This window comes from Prinia subflava, chromosome 1 (assembly GCF_021018805.1).
Source record: "Prinia subflava isolate CZ2003 ecotype Zambia chromosome 1, Cam_Psub_1.2, whole genome shotgun sequence".
Classification (NCBI taxonomy): Eukaryota; Metazoa; Chordata; class Aves; order Passeriformes; family Cisticolidae; genus Prinia; species Prinia subflava.
In genome coordinates, this window is record NC_086247.1 from 127,086,143 (window position 1) to 127,113,892 (window position 27,750).

The 27,750-nt window shown below is 37.7% G+C and overlaps 1 protein-coding gene and 1 long non-coding RNA gene across 2 annotated transcripts in view; one reads left to right on the forward strand and one right to left on the reverse strand.

The window, feature by feature from the left end:
• The first annotated feature begins 572 nt into the window (after positions 1 to 572).
• Positions 573 to 4,585, forward strand: NDUFA4 (NDUFA4 mitochondrial complex associated). Its single transcript, XM_063411523.1, has 4 exons — positions 573 to 833; positions 1,448 to 1,536; positions 1,860 to 1,920; positions 4,366 to 4,585. The coding sequence occupies exons 1-4, from the start codon at positions 789 to 791 to the stop codon at positions 4,420 to 4,422; spliced, it is 252 nt and encodes an 83-aa protein (XP_063267593.1). The 5' UTR covers positions 573 to 788; the 3' UTR covers positions 4,423 to 4,585.
• A 9,444-nt stretch (positions 4,586 to 14,029) lies between these two features.
• Positions 14,030 to 27,750, reverse strand: part of LOC134563074 (uncharacterized) — a 28,342-nt gene continuing 14,621 nt past the window's right edge. Inside the window, exon 3 of the long non-coding RNA XR_010083311.1 lies at positions 14,030 to 15,628. This is a non-coding gene — a long non-coding RNA (uncharacterized LOC134563074). The remainder of the gene's footprint in view (positions 15,629 to 27,750) is intronic.

A 27,750-nucleotide genomic window follows, 5' to 3' on the forward strand; every position in this document is an offset into this window, starting at 1 on the left:
CTTGATATTTATAAGGGATGTCAAGAGGATGGAGCCAGGCTCTCCTTGGTAGTGCCAAGCAACGGAATGTAAAGCAGTGGGCAGAAAATGATGCACAGCAAGTTCCACCTGAACACGGGGAAAAACTTCTTTACTGTGCAGTTGACCTCACACTGGAATTGACTGTCCACAGAGGTTGTGGAGTCTCTCTCACGATACATATTCCAGAAGCGTGGAGATGCAATGTTGTGCCATGTGCTCTAGGATGACCCTGCCCGGGCAGGGAGGTTGGACCCGATGACCCATGGAGGTCCCTTCCGACCTGGCTCACTCTGTGAGAGGGGCGGGCGGCGCCCCAGGCCGTGCGGCCGCGGCTCCGGGCCCTGCCCGGCGCTGGCAGCCCGGGCGCAGGCGCTGCCCGCGCAGCGGCGGGCGGGGCGGGCGGCGCTGCCCGGCTGCCCCGGGGTGCCCGTGCCGGTGCCTGCCGCGGCCCGCGCCGCCCGCGCTGCCGGCGGGCCGGGGCCGCGCTAACGCGGGGCCGCGCGGGCCGGGGAGCGCGGCGGGGCGGGCGCGGGGCGGCGCGGCGGCGCGGCGGGCGGCGCGGGGCGGCGGGGGCCGAGCAGGCGAACGCCGGAGCTGCTACATCCGGGCTGCGGCGGCGGCACCTGCCGCGGCGGGGGCCTCGGTGACATTGGGGCTCCGTGGTTGAAGGGGGACGCAGCGCTGCGGAGCCTGCAGAGAGTGAGACCTTCGCTCGCACCCGGCGCCACCAGACCTCCACTGCCCGGCACCGCCCCGCCACCACCGCCATGGTGCTCGGCGTTATCCTCACCCACGCGAAGAAGCACCCGGCCGTGAGTACCTGAGCCCGAGTAGCCGGCCCCGGCCTTGTTCCCACCCGTTGCCGCCTCTCGGTGCTCCGGCCGCGCCGGTAGCGTTCTCCTCACCCATCCATCTCTTGGCATTCCTGTGCATGCCGGGCCCCTGGAGCGCCCGGAGCTGGTCGAGCAGACCCGGGCAGGTCCCCTTTTTACCTCCGGTGTCTGCGGCCTTGCTCGTGCTGCAAGGCTCGAGGTGGCCTTTCCGTTCTTCTTGCCCATCAACCTGCCCGCACGCCCCCACTCTCATGCTTTTGGTTTGTTACCCGAGTACAGGCGGTAGGGGCTGTTTTGGCACTGAAGGTTGGTTGTCTAACTCAGAAACTCGACGTAATGGAATTTTTGGTTTGGTTTTTGTTTCTCTGGATGTAGGACTATTTCTTTCATACCTGTCTCTTCATAGCTGCTGGTTCCTCAGTAGCGCCAGGGATGACCCACAAACTTATGCCAGGGGTTTAGAGGGCCATATATTTGTCGCTCAAAGTCTGTAAGATTGTTCTTTGGCTTGCCGTAGTGGCAGTCAGAAGTGCTATGTATCAACAGTATTTTGCTGTATCACAGGATGATATTTTTTTGTGTTGTTATTCCAGTTGATCCCTCTGTTTGTGATCATTGGATCCGGAGGTGTTGGTGCAGGCCTGTATCTCATGCGTTTGGCGATGTTCAACCCTGATGTCAGGTATGTATTCAGTGATCCCCAGTGCCAGTTCTCTTGCTGCATATGTTACATTCCAATGCCTTGATTTTTGTGTTCCTGGAGGCCTTAATATCTTGATCCAGTATCACCTGACATTAAGTGTGTGACGTTTTCCTTAGCTTGGAAGCCTCTGTGTTTACCATGATATTTAGAGACTGCTGACAAAGAATCATGCTGTTTTCTGTGGAAACTTGCATGGATGTATGACTCCATGACCTAATAACCACAGTACATATATGAATTTTTTTAAAAAAAATTTGAAGATAGTGTTAACATTCTCTCACATCTTGCATTTCTCTTAATAGCTGGGACAAGAAAAATAACCCAGAACCTTGGAACAAATTGTCTCCCAGTGACCAGTACAAGGTAAAATGAGAAATACAGATTTTTAAGAGGCATCATGTTAGAGGTGTAGCCTCCTGATTTAGGATGTTTGATTATATGGGAAGGTAGTTGGATGAGTGATGTTGTGCATCATTTTGTGCAGCACTTGTTTGTCTCTAGAACTCTAAACAGAGATGGCTGAGTTTGAGGTTTAAAAGTCTCATAATGATGGTTGATAATGGGGTGAATGGAGTCTGTATGAAAGCAGTCATATTTATTGCACTGTAAGGAAAAGAGGAACTGTAAGTGAGAGGAAGAATTTACTGGCTCATAATACTGAGGAAAAGGACAAAACCCGAAAAGATCAGAACTGCAGTGTTTTAAGCTCTAAGCTGTTGGCCTTTTCTCATGAGAAGCACTGCAGGAAAATGCCAGTTTTCAACATAATCATGAGTTCAGGTCTGCAGTTGATTTTTTGAAGTAACTGGATGCAATAGAAATGTTCTTCAGCTGATATTCAATAATTTCATTGAACTAATAAGGGAGGAGGTGTGCAGGGATGTCTGAAACATTTGGTAGTTTACAGAAATCCTAGAATCATAGAATCATTTGTGTTGGAAAAGACAGCTCCAAGACTATTGAGTTCAACTTTTGACTGAACACCATGTTGTCAGCTAGACCACAGCACTGAGTGCCATGTCCAGTCATTTCTTCCCCACTTCCAGAGACGGTGACTCCACCCCCACACAGGGCAATCTGTTTGCATGTATGACAATCCAATCAGTGAAGAAATTCTTCCTGATTTCCAACCTGAACCTCCCCCAATGCAGCTTAAGGTTGTGTCCTCTCATCCTGTTGCTGGTTGCCTGGGAGAAGAGGCTAACCCCTGCCTTGGCCACACTCTCTTTCCAGGGACTTGTGGAGAGTGACAGCCTCCCCTGAGCTTCCTGTTCTCCAGGCTGAACAGCAACAGCTCCCTCAGACACTCGTTATATGACTGTCTCTATACCCTTCACCAGCTTCATTGCTCTTCTCTGGACATGAATCATGTTTTAATCATGCTTTACAGAAGTGCTATATTAGTAGAAGGCTGTTAAGAATATTTTAAGATTATTCTCAAGCTACAAAAAAACCTACTGTATTTTCAAAGCTAATGTCCTGTTTGCTACCATATGCTACTATTCCAATCATTGAAGTAAGTAGAAAAACCCCACACTTCCAAAATAAAACAGGCTGCAGTTCCTTTAGAAGTCCAAGAAAAATATTTCATTCTTTGTTTTCATTGCCAATTCTGGAATGTTAATGGTTTGTAAATATCTAAACTCAGCAAATCCTGCATAGTGCACAGCACAAATTCTTTTAAAGAGTGCATGACTTGTGTAGCATTCCCCTTCTGCCTTAACATGCAAACACAGCCTCAGGGTTTGCCATATTTGGGTGTGAGTATCATTGGGGACAGTTTTTTCCAAATCTGCCCTGTGGGAAATGAAAAGGACATATACTCTAATTTGAGGAGGACTCTTTAGTAAAAAGTTCTTGCTATAGAAGTCTTAGCTTTGGTCAGATTTTTTTCAATTGTAAACTTCTCTGTGTCATATTAATTTCCTCAGTGTTTTTCCAAAGAAAAAAGTTGACAACCTGAGCATTACTGTAGGAGTTGCACAGAAAGCTGTAATTTGAATGTGCTGTAGGCTGTTGTGTTTTCTTTAAGAAAGTTTAAAAAAATTAGCAATTGGTTGTAACTAGGAATAATCAAACTAATAGTTACGTGGTTTTCACCCTTTTGTTTTTTTAAGAAAAAATGTACTATCACATGCTTGATGTCAAGTCAGGCTGGGACCCAAAATATGCAGTTAGTCTGTAAACCCATTGTCCTCAGTCACTTTTTGGGTTCTGGATTGCTTGTAACAGGATCCAATTATAGTAGTATAAACTGAGCATGTGGGAGGATCTGTTCTGACTTAATTTCTTCCTTGTCATCCTTTGCAGTTCTAGATGCAGCTGCTGAAACCAAACTTGGCTTTTGTAGCACTGCTCTAAATATTCCTTTATACCACTGTCTTATTACAGACTGTGCTTTGTGCCACTTGGCAAGCTGGCTTTTGCCTTCAGTATAGAGGAGCCATAGATTTTGAGCAAAATGGATAAACTCTGCTGCACTCTAAAAAGTTCCTCTGAATAGACTTCTAATTCTGGGGGCTAAGAAGAGACGCTGTGGGTTTTTTCTAGTGGAAGACATGACCACTGCCTCATTTTAAATGCAGAGCTTCTAATACTTGGTGTAGAATTAATATTAAAAAGTTACTGTTTATCAAAAATTTAATTTATTTATTAAATTAATAAATAAATTAATTAAAACTGTGCCCAGTTCACAGATTCAAGATTTCATTTTCCTGGCATGAGTTCGGTGATGCATATTTTTAGTTAATACCAGGGAAAATGTGTAGCTGAGCTTCTTAATTAATATTTTTCCCTTCTCTTTCCTAGTTGTACTCGGTTAATATGGACTACAGCAGACTCAAGAAGGACCGTCCTGACTTCTAAAAACACACTCATGTCCACAAGCTGCACAGAAAGGTCTTCCGGAAGCCATCCGCACAAGCATGATGCTTAATCATCCAGGAAATGATCATATTTGCCTCACACAGCACTAGGTCACGTGTTTGAAACTGTTTTGATGAGGCTTAATAAACGTGTAAAACTTGAAGTGTCTGCTCTTTCATTTTGCAAAATGGCAGTATTCTCCTGTTAATAGTTTCTGCTGTATGGTTTGTCAATAAGAAATAGCCAAATCATGTTTCCTTGACAAGAAAGCAAAGTTGTTGTGATGGGCTTTATGCTCAGTGTGTTGATCTCAGAAAAATAACTTCATGCTCATGCAGTTATACCAAACCTCAAAAACTTGAAAGCATGTACTTATATGTGTCCATATATATATTTTTTTTTGATTGCACTTGAATTTATCTACTTGCCACTTTAAGAAGTTCTGGTTGCAGAAAAGTCAATGCCAACAAGTCATTATCCACAGGGAGGGAGCAGATGTTGCCATATGTTGCTGGAGGGAAGGAAAAAAACCAGACTGAGCTCTCCAAAAGTTTTTGTTTCTTTTCTTTCTTTTTTCTCTTCAAGTCAAGCAGGTTGTTTTAATAAGCAGAAAAACAACTTTCAATATTTAAAATCCTACAAACATTCTCAAGGTTTCCTGTGGATCACAGTTTTAAGGAAGGGAAGCATATAACAGAAGAGGGTCCAGGTTTTGGGAATTAATTAGCTATGCATGTAAGAAAAATACCTTTTAAAAAGGGCAAAATCTTATACTTTTGTACTTGGCTGTGTCTTGCTGTGGGAAGACTAAAGGAAAATATCTTTGCAAGTCTGTAACTTATGGTAGGTTCTTTGTGCTTTACTGTGAACATCTGGCACGTCCTTGGATAAAGGATATTAATTCTGGACTGTCAGCGTACAGCTGTTCTCGATACTCTGCTTGAATTTGACTCCAAGAATGTAGATAACTATAGCAACTATTGCAAGTAATAAATCAAGCAGCAAGAACTTGGAGAAGAAACTATTCTGTGGTAATTGCAAAATAACAGATATTTGCAAAGACTTCGTATTTTATGTGGAAAAACCTTGTAGGTAAAAACATGTCATTTATTTGGTAGCAGTTCAGATTATCCTTTAAGTATCTACTGAGCTGGTGGATTCACTCAGTGTTCATTTGCCTGAAAGGCTGTCATGAAGTCTGAATAAGAAAAAGTGTGTAATGAGGGACATGATTACAGTGGTGGGCAAAGCCTGTGGGTCTCCAAGGGGAATAGTTCCTCTCTGGATCCAAATGGAATGTTCTGTTGCAATACTTTTGTTGTGTAAAAACAGGAGGTGTGTTTCATAACTTGGTAGCTGGCAGTTTGTTTGGATTTTATCTCTTCAAATACAGATTCTCTGGACATTAAGAAAGACCAATATCCAGGTAGTAAACCCGATTCTTAGGTGAGACAAAGGTATTCCTTTGCACAGCTGACTAAAGCATAGGCTCATGTATTTCTTAATAAAGGCAATTCAATACATACTTCAAATATATTTAACAAGTGCTTAAGCTATTTAAATCTTTAAATACAGATAGACTAAAAAAAGGCAATTAATTCAATGTTACTTGTCTTAGCCCATTACAGTATATTTGCCCCTAAAAATACACAAAACTTAAAATTCTTCTAAGTTTAATTATTCTAGAAGTCATTATCCTGAGGGTACACTTCCTCCTTTTTCTTTTAGGGATATACTTCTGTCCTGTGTTGGTTGTAGTGGACAACAGTTGCCACTAAACTTTAATAAATACCGTAAAAATCTTCCCTCCTGCCTTCCTTCCTTCCCTCCTGCCTTCCTTCCTTCCCTCCTGCCTTCTCTCCTGCCTCCCTCCCTTCCTCCCTCCCTTCCTCCCTCCCTTCCTTCCTCTTTCTCTCTCTGTGTATATTTCTTTGCATTTTTGTACTGTTGAAAGAGAGCCAGCTTTGCAGCTTGGCAATATTTCATTTGTATTAAAACATTCAAGGATCTTTAGAGCTGCTTCTTTTAAAACATCACCTACCTCCTTCATGAAGCCAAAGATGGTATTCCCTGAAGACAGCATGAAGAAGTGACTGCAGTTTGGATTCTTAGGATTCCATCTTACATTTACCTTCAGCTATTAACTTTTACGAAACAATGAAATCCCATCATTAGTAAGAAAATAATCCATTAATGCCATGGGTTATCATTTTATTTGATCAGATTTTACGTTAAAGAGGCTGATAATCTGCTGTCTTCGGTTTCAACAGAGATAGATACAGTCCACTCAATTTCTGTTTGTGGCACATTTTTATGGAATGGTCAGTGTGGACCTGGTCTTCATGTCCTTTTTTTATGAGCCACATACAGAAGATCCATCTCTTATTTTTGCATTAAGGCATTGTGCAGGCATCAGATTTTTGTTAACACAGTTATTCTGTGCCTTCTTATCAGTGGTCCTGATTATGCAGCAGGGTGATTAAATCTGAAATTAATTCTGCCCATCTAGGATAGAAAAATTTACAGGTTTATGTAGTTCTGGCACATGAACACATACTCCACACAGCATTGTTGAAAAATTTTTTTTGCCTCCGTTAAGGGAAGCTTGTTGTGGGTATAAAATGTCTAGCTGCCTCTAAGAAATTAGAAGGGTGTGCCTAATATTAAAAGAATAAATTTTTTTGTGGGATTTATAGGCAAATGTCATCTGAGGAATATGTTTCAGATCTGTTTTCAACCTCTGCTTTACCTTTAAATTAGTTTGGTGCGTGACTGTTGAATGACCCTTAAAATAAAGAAATGCATATTTAATGCTGATTTGCATGTAATATTTTGTTAGGAAGAAAGACTGAGAATTTATAAAAGGAATTTCAGAAATGTATTTTGAATGAGCTAATTGAAAAAAATCAGAGATGTGTAAGTGCAGACAGAGTTATTGTTTCTACTGACTGGCTAGTCTTACTATGGATGCAACTGGATGAGCTGCAGAACCATTTCTTCAGGACAAAGTGAAGCACAACAGGTCTGTGACAACTGAAGAAAACAGGTCTTCACTAGCATCATTGCCACAGTAGGGGTTTTTAGATATTACTTACTAGAAAACTTACTCTTCAGTCCTCTCTTTTGAAATCCAGAAGTTGGCTGACTTCATGCTTTTGTGATCCACTCATTTTTCTGCAGAAGTGGTCTTGACATCAGTATTTAGTCATGTGAAGTTGCTGTGAATCTCAAATAATTTCATATCCTCCTCTGATCTTTAAGCTTCTTAAGACTGTCTCTGGACACTGCTATGATGGCATATTTCCCACATGTGTGCTAATTCTGGTGCTGTGCAGTTTGGAAGAAATTTGGTTTATTTATTTTTAATAATTTCAAAGTGCTACTATCTGTATTTGGTAAGGCTTAACACTTTCTTAGTAAGGATGATATGAGTCAGTACAGTATAAAAAGATACACACCTCTTCCATTCTTGAGAAGCAAACCCATTTTTAGCATCCAGAGTAATGTTTATCTGAATCAGAAAAATAAATTGATTTTGTTTTTCTCCTTTTTGAAACTTTCATTTAAATGAAAAAAATAAAGTAATTTTTAGACTTTCTAAGCTAATATAATTCTCACAGTTACAAGGTGAAGAACCTAGGAGATCACCACACTTCAATTTTTTTCTATTTTCAGTCAGAATGAGTGATGCTTTAGTTAATGTGAAATGTGAACATGAGTATGCAAGTAAAGGCAAGAAAAATTTATTTGAACTTTTGATGATTTGCTGTCAGCATTTACCTGACATTCATTTGCCATGAGAATTGACACAAGACTGGCAAGTGGTACTCCTGCAAGAGACACAGAGTTCTGAAGATGATCAGAAAATAGTTTATTAACACACGGCAATGCATGCATTACCAACAAGAAAAGAAATTCTGCTGGTAATATTCATGGGTATTGTCAATGCTTTATAACAGTCACCTAAAATAATATTTCTAGGGTCATTAATTTGAATTACTTTGGACAAAATAATGCACTACACCATTTACAGTTCATCACCATAATGTAAAGGCAACTTTACAAGAGAACTGCACAAGCCGTAATCCAATAGACAAATTTATAGACTTGTTTTTTTCATGTTGGAAGCAAACTAACTATGAACATGAAATGTTTTCTAATTTTAGTTTCTCTACTGCAGGCAAATGAAACAAACCGCTGAGAAGGTAATGAAAACAGATTACTTAATGGTGAAAAATCTGAGTGCCATTCTTTTTCTACCAGTGGTGTCACTGCTGGAATTTAATGGAGTGGCACCAGTGTGTCTGAATGAAGATTTTGATCCCAGCTGTTTAAAAATAGGGTTGAATCTAATAAGATTTCCTCAGTACTGATAGACTTTTTCCCCCTACACTGAGAGCAGGAAGATAGCATAACTCATTATTTACACAAAGAAAGTGGAATTTCATCCCAGATTCAAACTTCCTGCTCTAGTTCCACTTATACTTCATGATAGTCACTAGGATTGTTAGAGTGTTAAGGGGATAATTTGCTTCAGATGTTCTTATCTTCATGTTGTGTCAAACAAATTTAACTTCATAGCTTTTTTGGAAGCTTAGGGGAAGAAAATTCATCCCAGCAAGAAAGATAATGTGCTTAAAATGACCAGGGATCATTGAAGCTTTTTTTTTTTCTCATGTGAACGTCATCTCTCTCCTACTCCTTTATAAAAGCCCAGGTAAGTTCAGGAAGTATTCCAAGAGGAAAATAAATGGCAACAGACGTGATGGAATAGACAGATGGAGCTGCATCAGGTTTTACATCAATTACAGTAAGTTCTTGGATTTAGTGCAGGACTTTTCTTAGTTATGTCCTTCAATTTCTGCATATATTTGGCAATGCAGAAGTTGTTTATTACACCTGCCATGACTGCTTGGCCTATTAGGATGCAGTGAGAATTAGGCTGAGAGTAAAGACAAAAGCATGATATTCCAATGGGTTTACATTACTGCTCAAAATGAAAAAGCAGTAGCAGAATAACTGTAGAAGAAGGTCTGGGGCACTGTCTTCTGAATTTAGATTACTAATGACAAGTTTGTATTAGTGCCACAGTGTGAAATAAAAATAAAGACAATTTTATGGGTAATTTTGAAAATAGTGTTCTTTCTTTCTGCATTGCCTCAAAGAAGCACAGTTTCTAGAACATTTCAACAATGTAAAATAAACATGTGAATATGTGAACTACTGTATGTATTTTAATTTATGCTTTCTCTTAATGACTTAATTCTCAGTAACCATTTATATTAGTTTAAGCTCATAGTGTTTTATGTCTCACTCTATTATTGTTTCTGAACAAAACTTGTCTTACGCTTTCAAAGGGAAAAGGGTTTCAGATTGTCTTTCATCTTAAATCTAATTTTATTTTTATGTATGAAAATTAAAACCTGCATCACCAGAAACAGTTTTTGAGCAGATTTTTACTGAAAGCATTGGAGCAGGTACCCTGTCACTTTTTCTGTAATAAAGTGTAGCAAAGTAGGCAATTGGGTATGACTCTCCCCAAAATAATGAGAGACAAAAGTTCCAGGAGCTGTTTTATGCTGGTGGCACAACACCTAAATATGAAAATACTCTTTTCCACGGATGGATGTGATTCCATGGATGGATTGTGAAGAGCAACTACCTGACCTGCTTTTTATCCAGGTCCCTGGCAATTGTTTCCTTTTGTCAATCCCTGGCAGAGGAGAATAAGGTCAGGAGTTGACTAATGGCCCAGACTACAACAGCTGAGTACTTAGAAGTGATCTAGACTGCCAAGCAGTGTTTATAGAGTGAGGATAAAAAAGGTGACTCAAACCTTTCCTGTTTCCCATATCAAAGCAAATCTTTCACAGCTGGCCTGGTGGCTGGAGCAAAGATTAGTTGAGTTTTTACAAATGCTACAATTTATTAACCTGTGCTTGGGCTGATAATGCATCGAGAACCATGGACAAAGTTAAAATGAGATCCTCAAATTCAGAGCATTTTGGCAAATAACTATTTCCACTACCGAGCACAGTACACACTGGTCAGGCAGTGGACATGATTTATATTGTACTTAGCAGTAGACCTCCTAATCCTGAAGTGTAGACGCTTGCCCCAGCAGTCAAATGAGTCATGCAGCTGCATTTGCTGCCTCATGGAGCTTAAACAGTCTGCTTCAGAAGCAGTGGAGCTCTCCTGAATGAAGCTTAATATTCCATTATCTACCTGTGTGCACATCAAATGCAAAATAAACAGTCCAGGGTGTATCTGAAATTCTGTTTGGATGTGTTTTACTGTTTCTCAGTCATTACAGAGAGCTTTTATGTGAAAGAGGAATGAGCTTTTGGAGACCCCAGAAAGAGAGATTTGTTATACCCAAAGCAAGGAGAATGGAGAGACAGAAACAAGCAGCCTACTCACTCAGGCATACGAAAACAGTGGATGTAAAATGTGCAGTGGAAGTATAATGAATTTCTGCATTACAAATTATTGTCACAGGGAAATGTTTTTGTACATGAATTCTGACATAGAAAATTGGATGGATTTTTTTGTTTGTGTGTTGCATTTATTGAAAATGAGAAAAGCTCAGTGACAGCAGTATATAAATGTGTATAGGTATGTTGTTTAAGGTCTCCATTTTTCTTGTCTTCAGTCTTTATTCTCTCATCCTCTCCTGAGCTAGATAGCCAGGGTTTCTGCTTACTAGCCCGAGAAATCTCCTTCACTCATATATCTTCCTCTTGTCAGGAGCTTTCCTTCTGTGAGGCTGTGCTATTTTCTGACATGCTGGAATCACTGGCTACTTTTGTGTTAAAAAAAAAGCATCTTTCCCCATCAACATCTCATTATAGCTGTGTCACAAATTTCCGAGTAAGCAGAAAAGTTAGGTGATCTAAGTAAAACTTTTTAGAATTTGCAATAGAAACCTCACTTGACACCAAAATATTTACCAACAAATGGATGAACTGATGGAAGCCTAATCTCTCTGAACAAGAAGAGATCTCATATCCTGGGCAGAGCAATATCACTGTCCATTAAATAGATAAAATATTGTTACCTCTTTCAAGATTGTATGTCATTTGGTAGCATAAAACCAAATAAATTTAGTGCTATATACAAAAAGAATATAGTAAATATTCAACCTAAAAATGTAACTGTAAAGAGCACAAAAGTATTTGTATTCTGAATTGTTTTGTTCTCTACTGAAACGAACTGTTTCCATAGACTGTTCAGTTAACCAAGTCTCTACTTGGTTAATACCAAGTAGAGACTTTTGTAGATCCAGAAGGGATACATATGGTATTACTTGCCTCACATCAGATTTTGTAGTATTGTATACGAGTATATATATACGAGTATACGAGGTACCTGTTGAAATTAAAAGAGAGTTCCCCATCAGCTACAGCGGAATGTGTATTAAGAGCCTGTTGACTATTCTAGGTTCCATGAGGAAAGAAGGAATGTCCATCATGATATTTTCATGTCACTCTAGTCAAATGAAATTTTTGATTGCTTACAATGAGACCAGCATTTCCCTTTAGGACTAGATTTTCAGTACAGTTTGGAGGCGATACAGTCAATTTTCTTCATAGTAGGTAGTATGAAGCTGTTGGATCTGTGCTGGAAACAATGTTGATAAAAGGGATGTTTTAGCTGTGGCTGAGCAGGGCTTGCTCAGTCAAGGCCTTTCCTGCTCCTCATCCCACCAGTGAGCTGGGGGTGTGCAAGGTACTGGGAGGGGACAGAGCTGGGACAGCTGATCTGAACAGACCAAAGGGGTATTCCACACCCCACAGCATCATACCCAGCGTGTACAGCTTGGGAAGAAGCAGAAAGGGTGGGGTGTTTGGAGTGACAGTGTTTATCTTCCCAGGTAATGGTTAGGTGTGATAGAGCCCTGCTCTTGAGGCATGGTTGAATACCTTCATGCCCAAGGAAGCAGTGAATGAATGCCTCCTTTGTGACTTCTGTTCTACCTATTAATCTGTCTAAAACTCAACCCATGAGTTTTTCCTTTTTACTCTTCTAATTCTCTCCCCAATCCCACTGAGGGAAAATGAAAGAGATGTGTGGGACTTGGTTGTCTGCTGGGATTAAACCATGATAGGTAGAGGTTGTTCATAAAAGCTGCTTTAAAAATCCAAGCTGTCAGAGAGCTTCTTCATATATTTACTATTTTGTACATGCACACAAATACATTTAATATTAGCAAGTTCAGTTGTCACACAATTTTTTGACTCAGTGACTTTAATTCTGTAGAATGCATACTATTTTGCATTTTATCTCTGTTTCCTAAGCCAAATAAACCTTGCAATTTTTAAGCAATCTTGACTATATTAATTTTCTCAGGACTAATTAATGCATGCAACTTCCAACAGAGAAGAAAAATTAACTTCTGATTTCTAGTGAGAGGTGTACTTGGATGTTCTGGCTAATGCTGTCAGTTAAAGGAGCACACGGCTTGCTTTCAAGTACACTCTAAGCCTTAAGGAAACTTGTTCAGCAAAGTCCTGTGCCCCACAGCAGTGTGACTTTGGGCAAACAAGCCTGTTTTTTTCACACTAGTAGCAGTCCAGCCATGACCATAGCACACAGCATCTGTTCAAGCTAGCAGAGGTGCCTCACACTGCCGTAAGGCCACGGCTGCTGGTGTCCAGAATTTCTGAGAGCCATCTCAATTACTGCAATGCAGCACGGCCCTCTGTCTTGTGAATTTTTGTGGTCTGGAACATACTTTATGATTTTAAAGGGCAAGACTGAGGGATTTAGACCATTTCATGAAAAAATACCCATGAGAATTCTGTGTTTTTGTGCTTGCAAACTACAGAATGCAAACAGGACAAAGAACATTCATTACAAGTAAGTGATTTTTTTTTTGTACAGCTGTGAGTATAAAATACTTTCTACCAAAGTGTGCACATATATGCATACAGTGCATGTCTTATATATAGATACAGTACACACATATGAAATATTTTTTAATATTTGCCCTTCAGGTGATATGTTCCATGTTAATATGGTGACATTCACGCAGCCACTACAGAGCTTCCACATCCTGTGATAGTTAAATGGCATATGATCTCTTCTCTACTTCCTGAACATGGTGTGTCCTTTTGCAGCTGAATCTCTACAGGGTCATGGGTTCTTGGAGGGGAGTCCCTCGTGTTGGGGCAGCAGCAGGCAGGATTTCTCGGCTGAGCTCTGTGTTGCCGCGGCTGGAAGTGGCCCACGGAGCGCTGCTCTGTGCCAGCCCTTTGAGCCCTTCCAGCTACACCTACATCTGTGCATCATTAGAGCAGCAGAGGCCACTGCAGTCACCCAGTGGCTGTTTGGGAGCAGCTCTCTTGCCACTCTATTGCCTGGAAAGGAAAATTTCTCTTTATCTTCTCTCCACTGAGCTCCCAGTTGTGAGAGGTGTGTGAGGTACAATGACAGTGATTATGCTCATGATACATATCAGGTGACAAGCCTATTTCTTAGCATGTTTTAATATGCCACGTTGGTGTTCCAGCACACTTGAAAAGCAAATCTTGATGGTATTTATTATTATTTCTCCATTCTTGCATGAACTTTATGATTTTCTAGGTAAAGGAGGACTCTTTATCAACATTCTTTTAGACACAATGTTGCTGCCTGATGAAATGTTTTTCATCTTGCTATAAAAGGTGCTTACTTGAGAGCTGATCTATTTCACACCAAATTTTAGGGCGTGGTGATGTTATGTTATTAATGACAAACCTTTATTATGAAACCTTAGTTTCCTAAAGTGGATATTTTTTGTGAGCAGTCAATGCAGGCATAAGTATGGATTTATCTATACACATTTTAAGAAGATTTTACTTAATAATATCTAGTATCTACACAATAACAAGTGCAGCAGAAATAGTTATGAGCATATTCAGTGCACTGGGATGACACAGAAATTTGAAAGGGTTTGTATTGTGGCTAAAAGATAGAGGTAAAATTTACTCTTGCTTTAAATGGGGCCAAGATTTCTTTTTGAGTTATTTAAAAATCATTAGTGGAAGTTTTTGCAAACTGAGCTATTGTTTGCATAATCCTTGAGTTTTCAGTGGAGAAACATTTATGAAACATGCATGAGATGTCTGATTCTTGGCAGGAAGAATCCTGGCTCTTTTTTTTAATTTTTTTTTTTTTTTTTGCTGCAAAGCATCTCAGCCTTGGCAAAACAGGAGTAACAAGCTTTAAAGAGATTAATAGTTTATCTGATTTAGTGATCATCTTGCTTTAGGATAGAGTTAAAACCATCAGAACCCTTTCTTGATCTTACTCAGAAAGCATACACTGAGAAGGGAGAAAGCTGCTTTTAGTGCAGATGTGCTATCACAGAAATTAATGCTGTTGGGTGTTACTGTGGTTTACTTTACTTACTGGTGGTTCTAGGATAGCCCTATTTTTGCAAATAAGTATTTATATAGTATATATACTATGTCTACATGTATGTGGGATGTTTTATCTTGCAATAGCTTTTGAATATAATAAATATTACAAAGGAGAACTTTGAAATCCTGCTCTTTTATCATTATCTTCTTGTTGTTGTTTTTTGGTGGATGGGGGTTTTGTTTCTTTTATATTCATAAATAAGACCTGTTTGAGAAAAAATAACACCTGAAGTCTAGAGGGAAATGTTCAGTTCTATCTCAATTTTTGTATGATTTTTTTAGTTGTTAATTTTTCTTTGAATGCACTTGTGGTCCCTGAGATCAAAGAGTTAGAGGGCATGCGTTTTTTGTCAACTGCTAAATTCTCCTTAGTTCCCCTCCTTTTTATGTGGTGCACTGTGCAGTTTTAGAAATTCCACACTCCACCAGCAGCTGTAAATCTTTATCCCTGTGTTTATTCAATCTATTATTGTAAGACTCAATTTTAAACATTTGCACCATGGCAACTCCAGTATCCAGTGCATAGTCCTAATACTAGACTGACCTTTCCAAAAGAGTATACAGTCTGAATAAATAAGATAGAAAGGAGCTGGAGAAAGAGTGCATGTTAACCTACAAATACAAAAATAAAAGTGTCAGTTTTGTACAACAGCACACAACCATACTTTTATTGAATTGATTGCTTCACTTGCATTTGCTTTCATTTATTGGGCCTGCCATATGGCCACACTTTTTCTTCACACCCAGTGATATTATCTGCTTTTCTGTGCCAATGTCCTAGCCCTTGAGGTTGTTTATCCCTGAAAAAAGAGAAGATCAAACTTGTAATCCACTGCAGCAATAGTCTTCCAGACTCAATCAGATTTCTCCTTAATCTCCTTGACAAGCTGAGTGTAGCTTCCCCTGCCTGAAGAAAAGCTTAGAGTTCACCAAATCTCTGGTTCCCAGCATGGATTGTTATAATTCTCACTTTTGAACTCTGACAGCTGTAAACACCAAGTTGGTCCAATTTATTTTAACACTGGAACTGATAAACACTGTAAAATTACCTCAACCCTAAACTCAGCATTGTGGACATAATGTGAATTACAATAATATGAAAAATAAATTAAATAGATTATATATAGAGGCAAGTGTAGTGAGGGGAAGTGGGGGGAGGATGAAATTAGTATTTTATTATTTTGTACTTGATTTTAAGCAATTTCTTAATTATCAGACAACAAAAACCCAGCTCATAGCGTAGATGTTGAAAAAAGTTTCTAGACCTGCAGAGAAAAAAAAAAGCTTTTGTTTAAGAAACTGGGACTGTGAAGAACACTTTTACATGAAGGTTACGCTCAGCACCACCCCTACACAGTGCTAAGTCCTGTACAAAGCTCATAGAGACTTCCTTTTCTAGTGCTGCATTATTTCTTATCCCAAACAACTCCTTCTGTGAGGGAAAACTAAACCATTATATCCAATTGAGTACAAAATGTTCAGGCAACAACCAAAACTGTATTGTTATACTACAGAGAAACACAGTTACTATTGCAAAAACAGAAAAACTCCTAGTCGTTGAATATGAAGTTGTAAAACGTCTTGTGGCTAAGAAAATGTTCAAAACATTTCTCCTAGTGTCTGTACCATTTACAGAGTATAAACTGGTGTAGCTAATAAATGGTGGGTAAAACTGAGAATTATTTGTCAAAGGTCCAACAGAAATAAGAAGTTGACATTTTTTCCACTAGCCTTATGTACCTTAAACAAGGTGCATAAAACCAAAGTCACTGTAAGACATCCCAAAAATTGTAATTGCATGCAGATAGTCTTTGCCCTTATCCACTGTTGAAAGGGGGAGCTGAGGAGAAAACTGCATGATAAGCAGAGCTGTTGGATACCTGGCCAGGCTCAAGGGCTTGCTTTCCATTTCCAGAGGCTCTCAAGGTGGGGAAAAGTGCCATAAATTTCTGTTCAATGACTCCTTCTCTTTGTGAGAGAAATTTAAAAACTGAAAGCTTCATGGTGAGTTTTTACTCCTTCAAGTGAAACGCCAAGGAACACTATATTGAATTCTAATTAAGCAGTGATTTTAGGTGTACTTCTTCCTGATAAACGTAAGGCAATGTAAAACTTAAACATCTGATAATTTATCGCAGTATTTCAAAGCGCTCCATTTTATACCATGCATAAGGTAAAACATGAAATAAGATAATATTAGCACACAAACTTACAAAATTGTCAGAAATGTGTTGTTTTAGCTGTGATTCAAACCAAAACAGTTAGATACTAAAAATAATTGTGGTATTTTTTAAAATAGTAGTTGCACTAAAATGTACTGGATTAATGTAAGTCATAATAAATAATAATAAGTAATAATTTTGGTTCTTTTTGACTTCCAGAATTTATTGATATTTATTACTTGACTATTTGAGTATCCTGTGAACCGTGTCTGCTTGGATCAGTTTTTGTGTGTATGCCTTAGCACCATTCAGTTCACTGAATGTGTACACAGTTTAGTGTGGCTCAGTAAAACATTACACTGCTTAAAATTTTGAAACTTGTGGATCTGCTAAATACCTGCCAGGTCAGTCCAATCAGTGAAAGGAATTCACTTTATTAATTTCACATCTGATATTAGGAATAGCATTTATGAAAATGGCAAATGATTCTGGTAATGTTCTCTTTAAAACGCTATGTAAAAATATATACATATATATTGCCATCAATGAATACACTGTGTATACAACATTTGGGGCCCTGGATATGTGCAGTTAGCTGGGGTTCAGGTCAGCCTCTTTCCTAGAAATGGATAGAGCAAGTAGAATTTTGTCTAAATGGATAGGATGACATTAAATAAAATGAGTTGCTACCTCCTCAATAAGAAATATCTTTTTCTCTTTTTTATCTTTTGTACTCGGGATAACACAACTTTCCATCCTTCTGCATCTTGGTTTTGTCTCAATGCAATTTTCTTTCCCTGCCAACCACACCAAATGCCCACACTCAGTCAGACCTTTCTTTTGATAATCCTAACACAGCTCTAGAGGAATATGAGTGCTCTGAAGGGTCAGTATTAAAGGTTTGGGGTACTTTAAAGCCCTGAATGACTCCTGTCTTGCAGATTAAAACCAAATAGGAGCAGGCACAGCTTTCTGGCATGAAGTAGACTGAGAATGAGTAGCCTAAAAATGGGGTGATGAGCCCAATGGTCTCTAGCATCTTCGATGTACGTACACTATCAAAAGAACTTTAATAATGATATATTCTGAATGGACTTACTTAATTAAAGTTCGGGGACTTGCACTGAAACAGTAGAAATTTTACTTGGTAACTTGTATTAAAATCAGTAGTGAAGTGACAGTTTTCACTTAGTTTTCTGACCAAATTAAAGCATAGTTGTTTTTTTTTCAGTGCAGTTTCACCAGTTTGACTTGTTCTGAGAATTTTTGAATAACCACGTAATTAGGCCAAGATGGACAACTGTTAACTTAAAAGCCTAACTTATATAAAATGAAACATTTCTCTTGCTGTGAGATAAATGCTTACAAATTACTTTAAGAACTGACTGTGGTGGACTAGAAATAGAGCAAATTTATCTGCCTAGCAAGACTGAAAAAAGAAGAAACAATTCAGTTTCGGAACCCACTTTAACATAGAAAATTACATGTTTTCAGGTTGTCACATTCTGAGGCATGTACTTCTGGGGTAACACATTTTACAGCATTTAGTATGTAAATTGAGCCAAACCAATTTTGTAGTAGTGCTTAACTATAAGGAATGATGAGGAAAAAATAAGGTGATTTGGGAAATAATTTAGTCAGTGAGAAGCAAAATGAGTACAAATGGAAATAAATGTCAGAATGAAACTAACTCAGAAGGAAACACTACAGTTTATAGATCAGCTCCTTTGTTTAGTGACAGCTGTGGAGCTAAACTGGTGGGTTTGTAGCTATACATCTGCACCAATTAGAGCATCTTTTTACCAAAGCTTTTACCAAATTACATAAGCACCCTTGTTAGAAGATGAAAAATTACAGGAAAATGAAGTCCAGAAGCAATGCTTTCTGTTTGTTAGTTTGTTTACTTATTTAAATGACAAATACAGAAGTGAGAAAGGGAAGACAGCTACTTGAAAATTAGCTGAGTTATAAAAACGTATGTGGGGACCTTTATTTTGTAAAGTGGTTTCTTCTTTGGTTTGTATAACCAGTAATACTTTTCAAGAATATGAAGTATATTGCGTGAAGAGAGAAATAATTGAGACACGAGATCCAAGTTAATATATGCAAAATAACATGCACAGCTTTGCTTATGTGACTAGACTCTGTGTAACCAAAAAGTGCACCCTTAAATCAATAGGCAAGTTATTTGCTTGGGTGTGTTTGCACAGGATCAAACCCTTGAAGTGTAGCTACTCTGCAGCTAGTTCTGACTACAAATTCCATGTAACTGTTTGATAAAGAATATCTTTTGCCATGAAGCACAATGTAGTCTGTGAATTCCATCATTCAGTCCATAAATCCCAGCAGCAAATAAGCAGTGCCCCAAGTATTTGTAGAGTTTTGTGGTCAGTTACAGGTTAGGGAACAGGGTTATTGAGTATGGAAACTTTTAAATTGTTGGAACTCATTCATGCTGTTCATCCAAAACTGTCTTCCTTAACTACCTATAATTTCACCCTCCATAAGATATGGACTTTTAGCACTTTTTCTGTGTCATGCTAGAGCTATTTTAAAAACTGGTGTTAATAAGATGTCTTCCTAGGAAAGCTCAGAAAATAAGGGATAAAGGATATATTTGGGTAATGTAATGTTTTGGGTTTTTTCCAGTTCTAGATGTCTGAGCAGTCAACCAAGAAAATTTAGTTTGACTGCAATCTCTTCCAACTGTTTTGCATGTGAAATTTGCAGTGCAGTCATTTAGTGGCACGGGAAACTCTGCTGGCTTGAATTGCTTTGTTATCCCAGAGAAGTTAGTTCTCTTCTGTGCAAGTTTTTGTAGGAGCATTGGCACTCATGAAGCTTTCCTCACAGAGCAGACCATCTGAGCAAACAACAGCATAGCAGTCATGGTCTTCTTCTGTATTTGTGTTTCCCTCAGTGCCCTGCATACCCCTCTTCCACTGAGGAATCACAGCAGGTTTCCCGTTCTCCACTTCTGAGGACTTCCTGTTGATAGCTACAGAATTCTGAGGAAGTATCCACAGATGGACTGCTAGAGAGAGATGTTATGGACAAGAGCAGGCAGAGATGAGCAGAACAGAAGATGGACACTTAGCCTGTTGTAATGCTTCCTTTGCTAGCTCTGTATTGGGATCAACGTTACTTCATTCCATGTTGCAAGTCAGATGTGTGCATCTCACTGCAGAATTCCCACTGCCCTGCATACAAAATCTCTGATTCCAGACTTCCAAGTGGCCGTGGTCTTCTCTCCTTTCAGTTATCATAGTAAAGGCTGACATTTATTTTTCAAGATTTGTGCACTTGGCTTTTTGCCCCAATTTTTTCTTCCTGTCATTATTTCCTTTTATGAAAAAAATTAGTACTCTTTCTCCACCAATTTTCCCAATCTCATCCCTATAATGCATTGTAACATTAAGATAAATATGGTATTCTTAGAACTAGTTCTAAAAACTGGTTTTCATTTCTTCTTCATCATTTTTCTGTCTTCTCAAAGTTCAAGATATATAAGTGTGTATAAGTATAGTAAATGTATGCATATATATTCTGGAACTGACTGCTCACTGTAATACCACAATGATGAACACTTAAGCAATAGCTTATAAGAGCTCTAAAATACTTACAATTTTCTGTAAAACAAAAGAACATTTACCCTTTTCTGCAGCACCAATAGAGTAAGCAGTACTGCTGTAGGAACTAATTGTCGTGGCTGACAGGTGACATAAAAAAAGAATCTTTGAAGGAAAGACAAAGTAAAATTCCTCGAGGAATTATTCTTTGTTTTCTGAAAAACTGTCATAAAATTCTGATGACACACTATGGTAATATTGTTTTAATTTATTTGAGTCTAACCATTGTGTTCATTAATGTTTAGTGGTTCCACCTAAATTTTCGAAGTTTTGTGTGCAGTAGAGTCTCAGTAATCTTGTTAAAAGCAATGAGAGCAGTGTTTCTAAATCCCAAGAACCTCTTTGGAAGTTTAACAATTATGTCAGAAAGCCTCATCATGAGGATGGTCATATTGGAACATATTAGGGAGACAGTGGTAGCTTCATTGCCAATCTCAGCATTTTGGAAGGAGGAAAGGAAGTAAGTCAGAGTTGTAACATATAGATGAATTTCCTGGTCCTATGTAAGTAGAGAGATGTTCCATATATAGTGATATTAAAGTCTTTCTTATATTACACATAAGAAATCGTGTAATGGTTTGAAAAAAAAAAAAACCTGTTTAATAGGGTTTTCTTCCCAGAAATTGTTTTACTATCTATTTAGTTCTTAGAAAGCATGAAGCAGCTATAAGAGTAATAATACTAGTAATAATAGTCAAGCAAACTTGCCACTCAAAAGTTTTCTCCTTTTTTTCTTTAGTTCAGTATTTATCTCAAAAGATTTTTATGTCAAACAAAAGGATCAGCCTGACTGTTGAGATTGCTGAATTGAACTAGGGAGAAGGAGATGTGGAAAAGGTTACAGTCAGAAGCCCTGCAGTGAGGAAAGGAGATGAAGAATTCGTTTTTGGGAAAATAACATCTTTAATACAATTCTCTACTCACTGTTGGAAATTACTTTTTCTGTGGATCTGAAAGTGCCCTATTGGAATTCACTTATTCCAGGAACATTTTATTTTTTTGTTATACACTCGTAACAAATATTCACATTTAAGTAAAAAACTCCCTAACATTTTTGAACTTTCAAATGCATGAATAAACACAATAAAAGCAAGTTATTTTGTGGGTTGCAGAATTATCAATAACTGATTTCCAATGTATTTTAAGGTTGCCCTCTCACTGTTCCAAGAAAAGTGAGCCCAAGTTTTCCATCATCTCATGGCATGCACCAGAAGCACGTGCTGTGGTTACCCTGGGTCCTAGATGTGTGCACGTGTGGCCATCTGTCAGATTCCAAGCACAGTCAATAACTGTCTCCTTCTGTCTGAATTCCTGTCTCCCTTACACCAGAGATGTTTGTTTGGGTGTCCTCCTTCCAGCTGACAAGTTTCATGAAGTTTGCAGTAATCTAATCATTGTAGAAACTTAAACCAGTCTTCAGTCTTGTAAAAGTGAATCAACAGTTCTACATGTTAGTGGAGAGGAATAGATGGGTAGATATAGAAACAAAGTCTTAATTTATGTTGCACAAGAAACCCTAATTATATTTCAAAAGTTGATTAGGAAAAAAAACTACAATTGATTACCAGAAAGATTTTATTTATTTAGGCACAGTTTAAGTTGAATCAAGCATGATAGTACTTCTTAAGCACTGTAAGAATAACAAAACTCTTCTCAGCAGCAGGGAGAGTCTTCTAGATCTGGATTTTAAAGTAGGAATAGTAATAAGAACATATTGTTGTGTGGAATTTGCTATACTGGAGGATAGCTTGATATTTCACAGAGGTTCTGTCCCAATGGGCCTTTACCTGGAGTCATTGGTCATTCATTCAGCTTTCAGGAACTGGTGTAGCGTTATACTGTTCATAATCTATTAGCTGTTTTCCTGGAGACCCCTGATTCTAACTGCATCAAGATGCCATCCATGCGGCCATCAGTCCAATATATTTTGAAGTGTTTTGTCAGAGAAAAAGAGTTCCTACATCAGCAAAATATTCTATATTATATTCTGATGGATCATTGCTACCAAGTGTTCTATGCTGTGTCAAAGTAGCACTGAAAAAATTGATCTCTTAATTATTTTATTTCCTTTACCAAAATATCAATGTTTAGTTTGTGCCCAAACTAGAAATAGAGATTTTCTTGTTATCATTGTTCAGGGAATTTACTGATTAACTTTTTGTACAAAGGCCTCCTCTCCTTACAACACAATATAATTAGCACTATATAAAACATACCAAATGTGACATCTTTCAGGATGAAGGACTCCAGAATGTCATTCTCAAAGCAGCTCACAGCCTTTGATCCTTCTAAACTCCTTCTTCTTTACAGAAATAATGAAAAACATCAGGGAAAAGTGGGATTTAGATCTAGAATTAGACACACACCTTGCTACAACCTCCTTTTGAATAGTTGGTGAGAAGACTCAACAAACTTCTGTGGTAATACGATCAGGTAGTTTTTGACTCCCTAAACCCACTCATAAACCTAGTAAATGCTATTAGGTGAAATTCTATGCCGGATTGAATTTCAAATGGATTTGAAACAGAATCATTGTACTCCTTCATGCTTTTCATCAAGTATAGAGATTGCAGAGATCTTGCAATATAAATGTGAAGTCTACTTAACAAAAACTAAATAATATGAAAATGCTTCTTTAATTCAAGTGCCAGTGAAAAAATATGATTTGAATTGTCTAAGTTGTAAAGAAACAGGTATTTTCAAGCACGTGCAGAGTTCAATAGCAGCTAAATATTCTGAAATACATCATGGCCATCACCATTCCCTTCACAGTTTTTAGCTCAGATTCTGGAAGTCTACACTGTGTGTGTATATGTCCAGTCTGACATACACACCATAACAAACCCATCAGCTCTAAAGTTATAATCAAAAAATGTGATGTGCAGACCACATCCACAGCACCATTCTCACTTTTATCCTTGCCCTACATTCATCCAAATTATACAGCTACAACTCTTCACTCTTTTTCAGACAGAGGAAGGGTTTATGCCCAGAAGTTTTATAATCTATATAAAATACACATGAGAGATAAGAAATTACATTTAACAAGAACAGTGCTTTATCCTAGTGCTCACATTACTATTGACATTTAATATTAATGTTGTCATTGTTTTTTAATACTCAAATGATAAGTAGGCTGGTGGCTTTTTGGTCTTCTAGAAGAAATAATTCTACATATAGAGGCAAGGAAGATATTTCACAGACTCAGAGAAACATAGGGCAGCTCTGAGACAAATTAACTCAGGAAGCCTATAAGAATTAAAGGCAGGAAAAATTACTAGAAAAAGAAAAATAAAGATGAAAGGAAGAGTAAAGAGTTTTACTCAAAGGCTCTCACATATCTTGTAAGTGTTAATTAGTGTGAATAGATGTGTGAGTAGTTGCCCTCATTTTTAGTTCTTGTCTGTATGGTATTTCATATTTGAGCTTTAACAGAAAATTGTGTCTGAAATCACAATCATCAGAAATATATCTGGCAAGAGCAAACCTTGGGATTGCATCCAGCGTGTGTTTGAGTGTCAAAGGAGCAAACAACTTAATTCATTTTTTTGGTCCATTCTGCAAACATTCATGTCCAATCACTAACCAGTGGCTTAATGTGGTATAGACTCCTTTCTTTGTTTGAGTGCATTGTGTGGTTTTCTTCTTTGCCAAGGTTGTTATAGTGGGACAAATACTGTAAAGCCATAAGGATACACAAGGTAAGCTGTAAGTCATAAGGGCCAACAAAGCCCAGACTTGGCCTTGCCTTTGACAGAGGTTGTAAATTTGACAACGTTGACCTACACAAATGGGCACAGCCATTATTTAACTCAAGTACATCTCCTGAATTCTCTGCAGGGGACCACTGGCTAAAGCTGTTCTTTTCTGGCAAAGTTTCTGAACAAGGCAGCATTGCTATTATTCTTTTAAATGTAGTGTAAGGTGCAGGCAGTCTGAAATTCCCAAAGAAGCTGGCAGTTGTGCAGACTGAAACCCAGAGAAATTTTAATAATTTTAACATTATGATTGTGTTTATTCTGCACCAGTGAATACTATTACTCTAAGTATGCTCCCAAAATCCTGTTTATAGGCAAAACCATGGGGTGTTTTCTGCTGAAAATCTCTAATGGAGGAAAAGGAACCACAGCAGTCAAATAATGAAAAACCCAAATAGATATCTTGTTTATTCTTGGTATAATTGGTCCCCTGTAGTGTTGCTAATAAAAAAATGACAGCCAGAAAGCAAGTGAAAAAAACCAGAACATCCACCCTTTTCTTTGCAGCAGCTTTCAGGAGGCCGTAGGCTCAGATGATGAATAGCAGCTAAGTGAGAAAAGAGATTTCCATTAAAAGACCAAGTCTTCCTTTAAGCTTTTATCTGATATTCAGGCAGAAACACTATGTGCAAGTTGTAAACGAAAAAATTAATGTAAAGCACTAATATATTTGTAGACGACAGGAAAAAAATTGGATAAATATGTAAATCCCTTGCCACTAATTACAATGAGGAATTTACTTTCCTATCGTGTTTCAGGGCTGCTACTATGTGACAAGACTTATTAATTAATACAATGCATCAAACAGTGGGGATACAAGTAGAATTTCATCCTACTTGAGAAATACAACATGTAATTTTATCAAGGCTTCTTATGTATATATTTACATAAAGCTATTGAATAAAGGAATAATTAGAAATAAAACTGAATAAGGACAAAGTTTTCATCTTATAATTCTGGAAGCAACGTAAGAATGTTTAGGAGTCTTGGATTGCATCTGATGACTTAGTAACCTGGTGGTTGCCTCATTATTCTCTTAAAAAAAAGTTACTGAAATAAGGCTTCATGCAAAGATGGGTATTTTTTAGAAAACTTGTTATGAGCTTAAAGCATTGTTTAGCAAAATGAAAAATGACTTGCTTAGACCATATATCTAGCAGACATTGACAAGTCTAATCTTTCTGATTATCTCTTCAATAAATCTTAATTTTAGAAGAAAACTGCCATTTCAAAGTATTTTTTTTAGCTAACAGAACAATAAAGAGGATGATGGAATTCTTATTCCATAAATCATATTGCAGAAAATATATCCAGCTCAAAAAGTATGTCTTCAGCAATATTTTTCTGTTTCAGATGGATGAATCCTTTAAAGACTTTCTTATCTCTTGTAATAATCTAATGGTTTTTCTGTGTCTTCAATAATTCCTATCAATACTGATACCTCTCAGACCAGGCCTTTTTTCCCTGAACATTTATGATATTTTGTTTTTATGAAAAAGACCATGGCATGACTTAACTGCCTGCTACCTACCCTAAGTCATGCCTGGAAGCCTGCAGATGAGACTATAGCTGCATCTTAAATGCCTTTATTACTGTTTTCTTGAAGCTTTCATCCTAAGATGAAGTCCAGTGTAACCTCACTGTTAGTGATATCACTCTTGTTTACCTCATTTTGAGGGCACTTGCCAACGTAATTTCTTCAGCCTCACACATACCACAGTAAAGAAACAGCCTCTTATTTTCTTTATGTATTAAAACACACTAGCAAACAAAAATATCATGAAAAATTCATGAAGTAGTTTACACAAAAATACAATCTTTGCAGTACCAGGAATTTTTCAGTATGAATGGCTTCTGGTTGTTTACCCAGTCTGAGTCCTTATCTTACTTGCATCATGTATTTGAGCAGTAGAAGGCAAAAATTTAAGATCTGAATATCTTTGAAGTAGCTGTGTTTTGTGACAATTTAGTAAATAAAAAAACCCCCAAAGAACCAAGATATCTTCATGCCACTCAAAGTGACACCACGACCAGATCTAGTTACTAAAATATCATCCAATGACTTAAATAATGCATTTTCTTTCTTCTGCTCCTTGAAATTATTTTAATGCAAATATTTTGCTATACATTTGACTAGATTTCTCATAAATATTGCCTGAATATCAAGATTGCTTATATACTTCCATTAGTTAACTATTATCTAATGGACATCAACTTTACATGGAATTTTATAAATACTCTGGTGGAACTGATCCTTTGGAACAGGACTGATGATGTAAAAAATATGATTGTAGTTTAACAGTGCTTTTGGATTATGCCTATATTTGTCTGAAACTGCTTTGTATGAACCATTCAATTCCAAGATTTAAGACTAGAAAAGAAAATTCCTTAGTAATTAGTGGAAATATGGAAATTGTCTTTGGCTTGCATCCAAGTTGACAAGTTAATAAATATTAAAGCTAAAGAGGAAAATAAGAATTCTGATTTACTAAATTCTAAACGACATAACATTTTTACACAAGAGTTTTGTCCTGTGCCTTGAGAAATATTAATATAACATATTATGTTGGGTTATTTTGTACTGTTAACTTTAAAATACAGGGGTTTTGACATATTATGTCCATGGAAAAGTATGATAGCTATGAATCAGAGAATTACTTAAGAATATAGTTCAATTCTGATGGTACACCTAACTTCAATGTTACTATTATGTATGTAAAATTGTTTTATAAAATCTATTGTACAATAATTAGGCACAATTTTATAACAAATTCATGCACTTTGTAACAAATAAATGTAAGAATCTTTTCTATTTAGGCTTAACTCTAATCTGAAGAGTCAAAGCCAGTCTTTTTTTACAGGTAATAACATGCTGTATTCATCCTAGTGGCTGATGCACAACCTAAGAAATGCTTAATAATGGAAATGACAATAAATAAAGGTCTATTGCATATTTAGGAGAGGAGACTGGTAAATCTCAGTGCAGAAGCATTCAACTTGGTACAGAACTGTACCTGAGAGACTCTACCTTTGAGAAGGTATCTGCAACATCACAGAATGTTTGTGTTGCAATTCTTCAAGAATGTAAATTGTAAGATAATTTTAATTGTTCTGGCAGTTTGAAAGTTCTTCTTCAATCTCCTTTAAATGAGCTTATCTGCATTTTTGCATTTTACTTGCTGAATATTATTTTTCTGTAATATCCGTTTATATGCAGTTTGCTTAACCTTTTAATTTGTTTTATAAGCATAAAAAAATAAAACATACTTTTCATTTCCTCTTTTTGTCTTCTCTAATACTCTCTCTCTATTTCTTATCTGTATGGTACCTATGCATACAATTTGCAACTGGCTTTTTTTTATGCAAACAGCTC